At 44.9% G+C, this 13,102-nt stretch overlaps 1 protein-coding gene across 3 annotated transcripts in view; it reads left to right on the forward strand.

The window, feature by feature from the left end:
- The window catches only part of PIGQ (phosphatidylinositol glycan anchor biosynthesis class Q), a 35,223-nt gene extending 24,506 nt beyond the window's left edge, over positions 1-10,717 (forward strand). For all 3 annotated transcript variants that reach the window (XM_040574302.1, XM_040574303.1, XM_040574304.1), the window contains exons 10-11: positions 4,292-4,353; positions 8,441-10,717. In XM_040574302.1, the coding sequence (XP_040430236.1) occupies positions 4,292-4,353; positions 8,441-8,593 (215 nt within the window). In that variant the 3' untranslated portion in view covers positions 8,594-10,717. The remainder of the gene's footprint in view (positions 1-4,291; positions 4,354-8,440) is intronic.
- Positions 10,718-13,102: the final 2,385 nt, after the last annotated feature.

The following is a 13,102-nucleotide window of genomic DNA, read 5'->3' on the forward strand; positions in this document are numbered from 1 at the left end:
TGCCGAGGGCTGGGAAAGAACCCAAGGCATAACGTTGTCCATACTGTTAAACAGTTCCTGCACGAGCAAGATGAGGATGTCAGTGGAAAAACATTTGATGCTGAATCAGAATCACAAGCACCTTTACAAAGCCTGTGATAACTAAAAGTGACACCCAAGCAAACACCATTTAAATCAGGTTGTTTTTTTTTGTTTGTTTGTTTTTTTTATTCCAGTTCTAGTGTACTAGGCCAGGTAAAACATCTGAGAGTTAAACAAGCTGTTAACCTTGTATATTTTGGTTGTGAAAAAAATTGCAAAAATACTTGGGAAATCTGCTCTTTCAGTGGGCTGGATTGACAGAGAATGTGAATCATTGGAGCTCCAGTTCTTGTCTGACTTTACAAATTGAAGTCCTGAACTGAGATGTTTGGTTCAATTTCAGAGGTCTGGGGAGGTTTCAGACAATCATTCCCTTTTTGAGATTAACCTATCACCATTTTTAAACTATTTATCATTTCTCGCCTTTTGACAACGAGCCATGGTTAGTATCAGAGTAAAGGATCATTTTGAAATGGATTTCACTGTCAGTAGATATAGTTGATCCAGTTAAAATCAAGCCAGTCTAAATCATTATCTTCCATCCATTTAAAGAGCATGCAGTGGGAATTTTAAAAACAAGAAAAAGCTTGATCATCACCAAAAGAAAGCTAGTCATCAAAAGTAAAGGAAGCCTAAGGGAACTGGTAACAGCTCTGTATGTTGTAGTGGTGCCAGGTTTGATTTTGGGAAGGTAGAGCTGAGCGATGTTACCAAGGCTGTTGTTTTTCCATGTGTGCTTTCTGCATGTTCCTATGAATTTCCTGCTAGAAGCTTCTTAGCCCTTCAGAGCTGTCTTTGGAGAACAGGAAATGCTGCTGAAGAAAACTGATCCAGTAGACAGCAGGTCATAGGGTAGAAGGAGATCTTGCTGTCTCTGAGAGTTGTAAGCCCCTATATTCTCATCAGTCTGGGGTTACTTCTCAGTTTTGGTAAGCCAGCTACCCTTTGCAGGGTGATAAGCCTCCACCCAGGTAGAGGATTGTCTGCTCAGTTTTTTGTTACCAAACTTTTGCTGCTGGCTATTTGTTTGTTTCTCTTAAACATTTTATGAAAGAGAACACTGCAATACCATGCTGTCTGCTAGATGAAGAGGCATCTCTGAGAATTTCTGCAGCCTGTATTCCTGCACCAGAATATAAAACAGAATTGGAATGGTGACAGATGGAGCAGTTGAATCAAATTCAAAGGACTTCAGAGAGTACACATCACTTGATGTCCCCACTGCTTAGATTTTGCCTCCCTTTTCAGACTCAGATTAGAAGTCTTCTGGTGTATGTTACAGCAGCTGATTTTACAAGCACCATCAACATGGTTCTACCAACACAAATGAATAGCTTTTTCTATCAGCAAGGGTTTAGTGCATTGTTTAAGTTCATCTCAGTTCAGTGCTGGCATCTGGACTCTAAGTTCCTTGACTCAGCCTCTGAATTAACAAAATATGATATCGATGAAGCCTAGGCCAAGGTAGATGTACAATCTACATCCACACACCAGAAGTTAAATCCATATTTTCTTTCCCCTCATGATGTGAAATTCTTTGGATTTGAAAAAAATATTGTAACTACATCAAAGCTGATGTCCTCTGTGCAAGAGTTCTGGCTGCCCAGTGTCAGCTCGAGGGATGACACCTTGGTTGGGATGGATACAGTGTGATGTCGATTTAGAGTGTGAAGTAAGGCATAGCAGTGAGGTCCAGGCTTCTCAGGCTGCCCCACACCCAAGTTAGCAATGCACTGTTTGATTGTGAACAGGTCATTTCATTACTTCTCTTTCACTCTTGCCCAGTGTTGATTCACATCACAAACTTTGGGACAAGCTCTGTCACTCTCAGGATGGTTCTGTAGGTCCTGACTTAGTGGTGCCTCTATAATTACAGGAACACAAACAAGCACTGAGCTTGCTCTACTGCACTGTAATGTGAAACAAAACAAATGGGGTCATGTCCTTACCTCTCTTGTGCTATTGGTGATGTCTGTGTACAAAAAATGCTGAACCGTGAGCTCTGGAACTGGCTAGCAATTTCAGAGGGTAGCTGGGGGTTCTTCTCTGCTGGAGAAGAGAAGATCTGGAGTAAGACCAAACCTTCCTGCTCTGTCTGTGAAATTAATTGCTCAGAGGCTTCTGAGCATTATAGTCTATAGGTTATTCTAAAACAAATTTGTATTTTCTTATATAAAGTTTAAGACTCCTGATCAATTGAATAATCACAGAATCACAGAATGGCCGAGTGGGAAGGGACCTCTGAAGATCACCCAGTCCAACCCCCTGCAGAGCAGGATCCCCTAGAGCACCTTGTGCAGGATGGCATCCAGACGGGTTTTGAATATCTCCGGAGAAGGAGACTGCACAACCTCTCTGGGCAGTCTGTCCCAGTGCTCTGTCACCCTCCCAGTAAAGAAGTGCCCCCTCATATTCAGATGTACCTTCCTGTGCTTAAATCAAGAGACTGTTAGTTTGCATAGAATCGTAAAGGTTGGAAAAGCCCTCCAAGATCATGTGGTCCAACCGTCCCCCAACCACCAATATCACCCATATGTCCCCAAGCACCACGTCCAACCTTTCCTTAAACGCCCCCAGGGACGGTGACTCCACCACCTCCCTGGGCAACCCGTCCCAATGCCTGACTGCTCTTTTTGAGCAGAAATGTCTCCTCATTTCCAACCCAAACCGCCCCTGGCACAACTTGAGGCCATTCCCTCTAGTCCTATCACTAGTTATCTGTGAGAAGAGGCCGACCCCAGCTCCCCACACCTTCCTTTCAGGTAGCTGTAGAGCAATAAGGTCTCCCCTGAGCCTCCTCTTCTCCAGACTAAAATCTGTAGAAGGGGAGTGTGTGGCCATGACTTAGAGAAATGGCATTTGCTGGTTTAATGGACTGGTCTTAGAACAAGACTCCAGAGTGCTAGGCCACCCACCTGAAACTTTAGTGCCCACTTGTTTCCCTCTCTCACAAATTGCCTGCCTGAAGACAAGTTCCTGGAATGCCTCAGACACTTTCTCTTAGCCAAAACTCAATGAATCACTTTGAAGACTTTTTCTCTTCCAGCACATTTACTTGTTGAGACCCAGGGTACTCCAACATCTTTTTGAAGCCCATGTTTCAGTATAACCCAGCAAAACTCTGGGTTATACTATATAATTCCTACATAATTCCTCTCTGCCCTGTACAAAGAAGGCATTGTGATTTGGGAAGAGCTCTCTGCTAGACAAGAGCATTCACTCCCCAAAGGATGAATAAAACCATATAATTTCAGTTAATTCAAAGCTGAAGGGAAGAAAGAAATTATTTTGTTTTTCAGATGTGTAAGAGTCATATAGATGCTGTTGTGACAGTGCCTACACAGATGAAGAGTTTTATTTCTGTTTGTGCTCCCGACTCACTGTTTGATCTGTGGCAGTTCACTGCATTACTCTGCCTCATCTTCTCACCTATAGAAAGGAATGACAGGGGCACACTTGGCTGGTGCAGGTACGCTGAAGATGGATTGGTTTTATTTCTGTGAAGTGATTTGTCATCTTTCAAAGAAAAAAACGCCTCTTTAGACGTAATGGTTACCTTTCTTTGAAGGATTTCACTCAGTGTTCATGTGCAGTATGTCACCATTGGAATCCGAAATGTTTAAAGTATTGGGACTGTAGCAAGTCAAAGAGGGAATATAAAAGTGGCAGGTTTGATGGGCTTAGTAGTGTGTTAAAAACATACGAATGCTGTTTTTAATAGGTAGTGGTTGCTTTGAAATGTTTATAATGCCTGTAGGCCAGCCACTTTTCTCCCTTAGTCTGAAAGATTTGCAGATGCGCCGTATCCCCCATGAGTGAAAATTAAAGGTGATCTCTGCCTCCTGTTACCATGAAGTTCCCATTCTGATGGAAGTTTGGGAACAGAGACTGATTACTGCAGTCCCTGTCATCATCAGTGCTGGCTGGCTGATTTCTGGGCTTTGTGCTTTCTTCAGGACTGCATTTTAAGCCTGGAAGTCAGAGGGCTGGTTTTAATGGAGCTAAGAGAAACACATCCTTTGTCATTACACATAAAACCATTTTAGAGAGAATCTGTGTTTCCTGTTGAAAATGGGTAAGGGTTCACAAATCAAGAAAGGTGGAAAACTCCATTTCTAGGAAATCAGTGCTCAGCCAACAGAGCTGAACAGCAAATAGCATGGGCTTTTCTCCAGCCTGGACTTGGTTTCTTTGTTCTGCTTCTTTTCAGCCGGTGTGAAGTTCAGAGTCCTTGAACAGCAGGATGGAAAACCTCTTCGACTCCTTATGCAGGTGAGTCACTTGTGCCCTCAGTGACACTTTCTGCTGTACGCATCCCCTCGGACTGACCCCAACATCCTTCTCACTTCTAGGGTTCTGAACTGGTCCCATGACTTGGTCTCTCTTTTTTGAAGACCCCAATTAAAAAAAATTCAGCTGTAAAGTGCTAAAACAAGGGAAATACTTTTCACATTGCAATGCTTGGCTGCTTTTTTCTGTTCTTTTTAATACCCTGCTTGACTCATCAGTTTAGAGACAATGCAGTGTCCTGTGTGATGTGAAATGAAATGTGAGAAACATGAAGCTCTCTTACTTCTGTAATTAAAACTTCACATTAGTATCACTGCACTTTCAGTCTGTATGCAGCTGCACCCTAATACTTGCTGAACACTGAGAGAAGCAAAAGAAGACAGCTAAACCATTCAGATTGAAAGACAGTAAAGGGCTAGGAAAAGATTTTGCTTTCCAGATGTGTTGAAAAGTCATAGCTGTTCTGTGATGCAGTCAGGATGAGTGTATGGGAGAGAGAATAGAGGGAAGGGCCTCCTGTTATTCTCCTGAGTTGACTCTGGTAAGGTGTATAGGAAAAGGTTACCTGCACTTTTGTAACACTGCATTTCCACGCTCTGTCGCCAGATATAATAAAACAATTTTTTTCTGAAAAGAAATGATGTGATGGTAGCAGTGGAGTTGTCATTATGCTTTCAGGAGTGATTGTGAAACTCGTATTTCTTGACTTTGCAGGAATACTGCTGTATCACAGCATCCCTTTTCTTGCTTATCCGAGGAGGAAAGTGTGAGAGGCAGTGTACAGAATTTATAAAAAACATTCGCACACTGGTGGAATGTGTGGGAAGGAATTAACCATGGCTTCCCAGTTCTTTTGCTTTTTCCATCAGCGGTCTAGTCCTCACCCTATTTCAGCATAGGTCAGATCTGCACAGAACTGGCACATCATCTAGCAGTGATTCAAAAGGGAATCCCTTCAGCAGATGTCTTCTGGGGCGAAACTAGCATTTTCAAAGCATGTTGTCTTCCCACTTCCTTAGTTCCAGTAGGATAGTGGTGTACGAACCAGAATCTATCATTCTGCTTGCCCAGAAGAGTCCATAAAAAGGAAACTGTGGACACCAGTGGTGAGGCACAGGAGCAGCTGAACAGACAGTTTGGCACCAGCGTGTTTGTGAGCCAAGGTAGATGGCTTCTCCAGAGCAAAAATATCAGGCCTTAGATAGAGAGCAGAGGCAGTGAATCATATGAATATGATGAATTTTCCTTGGACCACTGCAGAAAGATCCTTTTGCTATCTAGAATATAGCATAAGTCATCATTTCAAGATGTGGAAGTGCTTTAGTGGATGTCTCTTTTGGCCTTCTGTTCAAATAATAATGAGCACAGCATCAGTAAAGGCACTTTTTTGTTCTCTTTGTGCTGGTGGAAATGAAAAATAGGCTTATGTCAGAAATTCTGCTGAATATACCACTTTATGATAGGTCTTTTGAGAGGAAAATCTAAAAAGCCTATTTTTAAGTGACGTGCTAAAATTCTTGCCTATGGTACATGGTGATGCTCTTTTCTATATATTGCACAGTGGCTTTGTGCCCTCCCCATATGGTGGCCCTGTAGAAGCATGCGTGATGGCAGTAGGGTCATATGCATGTAACTGTGCCCCAAATGATTTAAGCTATAGGTGACTGATACGTTCACAGCTGCCCTTTGGGGCACTGGTAATGGATTAGAAATCAATAATGCTGGTTTTGAGCATTCATGTTCAGCTTGTGGTTCAGCCAAGTGATTATTTTTGCTTTTAAGGTAGTGTCGCTGGAATGCAAAGTCCAGGCATAGGCAGGCAGAGGGTAGGGGATGATATTTCCATTCCAAATGCTACTTAATTTCTCCAGGAGTTCTTACGTAGTTCAGTATTTTCGTTAGTGTTTAAAATCATTCATTTTAGTACACAAGAAGAAATATTTCTGGCAGCATGGCTGAGCTGACTGATAGCCCAGTGAGAAGACACGATGTGTTTAATTCATCTGTATATCTTCTGCCAGAAATGTCATCTTTCGCAGCACTTGCTTTGAAAAGGGTTAAGCAAAAGAGGAAAGGAAAAGGGAACAGTTCTGTTATGAAACAAGGGGAGCACATTATATCAGGATATAATATAAATTTGAACTGCAATAATTGCATAAAAGGACCTCATATTGCCACTTCATTAATAACCATTTGCTTTTGTTTTGGTTGTTCCCATTTATCATGGGAGCGACAGAAATATATATTGCACTGGGCTTAAATTTCTTGTTACTTCTCAGTAGGCAAGTGTTACCACTCAGCATCATCACTGCCTAGAGATGATTTTCAAGGATAAACATGTCCAAACCTTCCAGCCCATGTTGCTAATAGCCAGGGGCAGGTACACTGTGCATCTCCCTCATATAGCAGCAGTTCCTGTCCTCCTCCAGTATGTTCTCACTTAAAGCATACTGTTTTGTGTAGAGTTGATGAAATAAGCAGAAATAGTTACTCAAGTTTTACTGGTTATAGTGGTGATGTGTTTTTTAATTGGGGCAGGGGAAGGTTTCTTTGGTCTTTTTTTTTTTTTTAAGCTGTCTGTGACCACAATGTGATTAGGTTGGTTACAGTCATGCATAACATCCAATAAATGCTGTGGTCAGTCCTTGGCCATAAGGCTGTAGAGTGTGTTTGAAATATGAGCTGCGGTAGTTTGGGTTACACATACCTCAGGTGGAATGAGCTCAGCTCTTGGGTTTCTGGTACAAATGTTCATTTTGATGGCATTCAGAACCAGCTTTCTGTGGATCTGTTTGAATCTGTGTTCCCACAGCTGGACCCCACTGGCTCTTCTTTGGCTTCTCTCAGCCTCTGTGAGCTGCTGCTGTGACTTTTTTTTTCCTAAACTTCTTAGGGATGCTTCTGGACACAAGCATTTTCTTCTTGTCCTTCAACAATATTGTACTTTGAAACAATAAAGACTTGGCAAAGGTCTCCGAGACCAATTCTAGTGACCTCTTTGCTTAATTGCTGTCTTCTGGGGCTCCATCTCTTAGTTTATCCTTCCCCTCTTCTTGAACACCAGATAGGTGAAGCAAACTGGTGGTGTAAGCAAACTCCCAGAAATCTGGTCACTCTTCAGTGGGCAAAGGAAATATTCAGCTTCTGACAAAGTAGTGACTGTGTGTGGTTTTTTGCTGCCTCTATCCTTTTCATGTCTGGATTTTCTACCACAAATTATAGTCTCTTTCTTCTTTCACGCATCTGCATGGTTTGTTCCAGCATAACTGGACCCTTTCACTAGAGGAGGATATCCTTCCATGTGCTTCTGTTGCCCCTTCTCCAGCTAACAGATCTGTCTGACTCCCCCATCTTCCAAAAGACCAACACAGCAATTTTGTGACCACAGTCAGAGGCTACGAGCTTGTGTAGGTAGGGACTGCAGGCAGATCATTTTCGGGATGGTGATTGAAATCAAATTGAAAACTATGAACTCAGCCAAAGAGACTTAATTTTAAATGGTAATGAGCAGCCCTTTGTGTGGTCTGTGTACTGTTCTGCTGGAAGACGATTCCACCACGTGTTGAAGAAGTGATACCATGTTCAGCTTAAAGTGTAGCTGTGGGCCAAGGACTTAGCGGCTTAAAGTAGTAGGTCCGTAAAAGAGATGGCTTAAGTGACACGTTATAGTTCTTACAAGTCGTAGTGCATCCCCAAAGGAGTATTGCATCTGCAGTGGGAGGCCCCCATCTCTCCAACCACTACAGCCTCTTAACAGGGTGACAGTCCCACACCCTTGTAAACTGAGCAGCGCTCTCAAATCCTTCAGATGTTTGCATCTGCTTCTCTGCTCGGAAATTATTTGAATAATACTCCTTGCCAAGCTCGGTTTGTTAATGTTTCAGTGCATTGTTCAAGGCTAAATAGATGTAACTAGCCAGAGAGGGAGTTTGACATTTTGTGAGTAGTGGTGTTGATGTTCTAACAGAGGCCGGTGCTATGCCAAAGTCACACTTGCCTGCCTCAACTGCCTGTACCTCCTGCTTTAACGCATTTTCTTTGTTGCTGTCCCTCTTTCTCCTCCTCATAGATCAACCCTCTGTCGTATGGCAGTGTGGTACAGACATACAGGCTGCCTACGTACAGCTGTTACCCTAAGGATTCCTGGACATCCCTCTGCAAGAAGCTGTTCCTTGGAGAGCTGATCTACCCTTGGAAACACAAAGGAGAGAAGCAGGACTAAGCAAAGCAGAAGAGCCAGGACTGAAAGGCTTGGTCAGAAAAACGTACTGACTCCTAATGCTTTTGGACCAAAGGTATCTCAGAGCCAACAGCTGCTGGATCCCTTTAATTAGATTTTGTTAATGTGGGAGGGGCTGAATTCTTAAAAGCAAGTATTTTTAAACATTGTTCTTCAACTTTCCCCTTCCCCTACACGATGTTTGAGCTGGTTTGGTTTCCAGGCTGTTTCTTGTTAATGTGGTGTTATCCTACCCGCGATGTCTGCCTGCTGGCACCAGGGGCTAATGATTTTTTTCTGATGCAAAAGGTGAAACCCATCAGTGCCTCATGGAACCAGCATTTAGTGTAATCAAGGAAGTACCCCTTGAATGGTTTCATGCTGTATATATCTTTCCATGTAAGTTCACAGGGTCATATGAACCAGCCCTTCAGGTGGTTCAAAGTCACAATGTTGAGGTGCATTCTACCAAAGGGCATTTTGGACCTTTTATGCTTCAGCATTCAAGCCAGCTGATCAAAGTGAACATGAAGGATCAGCTTTTAGAGTCACACACTGAAAATTGTACAGTGGGATTATTCAGGTTCAGGGGATATTTATTCTTTTCCTTTTGGTTGGGCTTGGATTCCGCCCCCTGGCCAGTGGAGCACCAAAGCAGGTGTGAGCATAGAAACAACGGGACTGGAGGCCCAAAAACATAGACTGTGGTTCATTTGTGCCTACATGAAACACAGAGGATCTCATCGACGTTTTTCAAAAGCAAATCTGGGGAGAGCTGAGCCCTGAGCTGACACCAGAACTGGAAGTGCAGGGCGCACAGCCTCAAACCCCAGCCTGCCCAGGCTGACACGGCAGCGAGCCGTGGTAGCTGAGAGCTCAGGGCCCTGCCAAGGCTCAGGGCTTCTTTCTCAGTTGCAGTCCAAGGCAAACACAGCTTTGCTGAGTCCAGCTCCGGCTGTGGTGTCTGCCAGAGGACTGCAGCAGCCCAGCTTGGTATGCAGCTCAAGCAGCGCAGGGAAGTGTGTGCTGGGTTCCCTTGCAGGGTCAGTACATCTCCCTGTTTCTCAGGGCCCAGATGAGAGCCTCTTCTTGTGCTGCCTCATCTTTTGCACGTTCTGGTGGTCAAAGAGATTTTGAAGTGATTTCAGATGAGGTATTTAAAGCCACTTCTTTCCCTGTAACTGTAGACACATTTGTCTCAGGAGGATTTTCCTGCTTTGGATGCTACCTCTGCAGTGCAGCAGTGACTGGCTTTTCTGCATCCTCTTCTGACTGTGTGCTTATTTTGACATCTGTTCCCCTTCCCAGTGAGTCTTCTCTTCCCTGTCTTGGGGAGAGTGCTTCTGTGTACAAGAGTGTGATGTCCCGCTGTGTACTTTGCTGTTGTGCAGACAGTTTTATACAATCGTTACCTGAAAGTACACAGACTCTGGGTCTGCGAGCTCCTCCTGCCCTGACTGAAACAGTGATGTAGTGTCACGGCACCCTGCTGCTGCTTTGCACTCCCCAAATGGCTGCGTTAAATGGCATCCTGGATCCTTTCCTCGGCCCCAGAAGGCTCTGTTTGTCCAAGGGCCCAGAGGACAGACAAGGAGGATGTGTGTGTTGTGGCAGTCTGCACCTCCACTCGCAGGTTAAGAATTTCCTACCCCAGCCCCATGTCTCGTCTGTGTGCCTGGAGACAGCGCAGAAGAGAAGGATTACAGCCCCAGGAATGTTGGCTGCTTTACAGCGTCCCTGGCAGGTACATTTCGTTTGTCTGTAGCTGCTAACAGCCGCTGGCAGTGCAGCCACTGCCTCTGCAGTCTTAGCTTGATGGAAAGAAAATGAAGCTCTGTAGGCAAGTGTTTGGTCCAGACATTCCTTAGCAGGCAAGCACAGAAGCTGCCCAGGTCTTGCAGTTTTCTTAAGGGCATGGTGAGGGAAGGCAGCATTGCACAGGCACTGCTACCAAAAGGTGATGATGTGGTTCCTTCGTCCGGGGCCCGGGTGGCAAAAAGCCTCTCCGCCACTGTTGCCGCCTCTGGCTCTGGATGGGCCATCATTAGCTGCAGAAACTGGAGAGATTCTTGTTGTTCTTTAAGGATCAGTGCTTAAAACTCATGTACAAATACAGTATCTTCTTTTGGAACTTTGTTGTCTGAGTATTTCTTCCACTCCAGGTTTGAGTAGGTGTGGGCTTTGATCCATTTAGTGGGTGAAGGGTCTGAGAAATGTTTTGTACTTCAGCTTAAGTCACCGTCCTGGAGAGCCAGCCTTACCTGCCACTCAGCAGGGCAGGTTTATATTTTACCTCCTCTTGTGTTTCCATTGGAGTAATTCAACGATATTCCCCCTGCTTCCTCCCATGCCTGCATAGTTTGGCGTACTAACTGCTGAGGGACACTTTATTATTTTTGGTACTGTGGAAATACTGTTTCTAATATCCTGGCTTTTGAAATTTCTCTGTAAGACAAAACAGCTCGTGATGGTCCTGATCCTGGCTGTCCTTTGGGATCGAGTGACCTGAAAGCATCAGGGACAGCACAAAACAGCAAATGTGACCTTCCTATTGGGAACCTGCCAAGCATGTCAGACATTCCAGCACTGGGTCTGTTCGCTAACGTCTGGTACTGACTCTGGGGAGGATGAGATATCAAAGGGACAAAAAGCTTCTCCACAAACTGAAGCCTGAATCTTCTGTGACCTGAAGTAGCCCAGCTGGAAGTAACAGCCCCCGGTGGGTGCGATTCTCCAGTATCAGGCAGAACCAGTGCCTGAGCTGTCCTGCTGCTTCTGGTACTTGGCGTTCTCCTTGCCTGTGATGGTGTCCGAGCCTGTGAGTTTCTTCTGCTGGATATTTGCCACGTCTCTGTTCTTCCTTTCCAGTCACTAATGTGAAATAGCCTTCCCCCACCCTTTTCCGATTCTGCGCGGAGACATTACAACAACTTAGCAGACATCCTGCTCAGGAACATATGACCTTATGGCATCTCTAATTAGAAGGTGGGATCAGCATCGTCTTCTACAGCAGTGCAGGCTGGCATTTCCCTGGGGAAGAGACTGCTGATAAGGTTATGGCACTAATTTATTGTGCCATAACTTACAGCAGGCAGCAAGCAGTCTTTGCCAACCATCATTCAAAGACTGTAATCTTGCAGGCTTTTTTATAATACTGCATTTCCTTATTATTATTATTATTTCTTTTACCTTTTGTTTTCCAGTGCTGGAACAACATTTGATTTGCCTCTTTACATAGGCATGATTTTTGCGAAGGAAAATGTAACTCACTGCATGTAAAACTCCATCCTAGGTAGAAGTTCTGCCTCTGAGAAATACTTTCCCTTCCTAACCAGAATAGCATGTGACGATGCTGAAAGGAAATGTCGGTAATTACACTGCACCGAAGACTCTGTTTATGGTTTTGGGAGGCTTCCCTGATCCTGCAGCTAGACTGTGCCTTATTCTCCTGGCACATACAAATAAATTGTCAGACCCACAGAAAACGAGCATCGCACGTACGTATAACCCACGCGTTGGCTCACACTCAGCAGTTAGCAGGGAGCAGACCAGTGCAGTACGCAGATATCCCTGAAACCAGCGGGAGGGCAGGGCATGGTGACTCCCGCTTAGCTCTTGCACCCAAAGGAGCCGTGTCAGCCTCACTGGCATTGTGCAACTCCACAATTAAAATTGACACATGGCACAGAGTGTGTGGGTCTTAAGCTCTGAGAATACCTTGCTTAGCATGGGAGTAGCTCCTGTCCTTTAGGGACAGGGCAGTCTGTCTGCCTGCCCAAGCAGCTCTAATTTCACAGAGGATCCACACGGGTAGGCAGTTTTCTTCTGTTTAATAGTGTGAAATTAAAGCAGGCAAATCTCCTGTTTGTCGTCATGCAGATAATGAGTCGCTTTCCTTCTGCCATGTGTCGCCTGATCCCAGTGCTGCGACAACACCTTCTTCCTTATCTCAAGCCCTTACTGATTTACTCTGTGCCCAGACCTGGTGATTACACCGTCATGAATCACAGGGTAGCTGAAGTTGGAATGGGGCTGTGGACCTGGTCCAACGCCCCTGCTCAGGCAGGGCCACCTGCAGCGGGTTGCCCAGGACCGTGTCCAGACAGATTTGACAATCTCCCGGGAAGGAGACCCCACAACTTCCCCGTGCAACCTGTGCCAGTGCTCAGTCACCACGAATAAGTGTTCCTGATGTTTAGGCCATTTCACGTGGTTTAATTCATGCCCACTGCCTCTTGTCCTGTTGTTACGTTATGCTGAGCTAGGAGACATTATAACTCAAATCTCCTCAGCGATTTTGAAGGGTATGCAGTCCTATGTTGTCTCTGTTCCTGAGCAGTCCTGTTCAGGGATCCCTTCATTTGGGCAGTATCAAAGCCCTGCATGGTCACCGAGGCCTTCTTGCTCGGTCAGTTACCTGCCCTGCTCCTTGGCGGCGTTTCTGGACCTGGTAGCAGAGTGCTTGCACTGCAGCCAAGCTCACTGCCTGCGCTGAGCAGAGCGGGAACCCTG

The sequence above is a fragment of the Cygnus olor genome, chromosome 15, assembly GCF_009769625.2.
Source record: "Cygnus olor isolate bCygOlo1 chromosome 15, bCygOlo1.pri.v2, whole genome shotgun sequence".
Classification (NCBI taxonomy): domain Eukaryota; kingdom Metazoa; phylum Chordata; class Aves; order Anseriformes; family Anatidae; genus Cygnus; species Cygnus olor.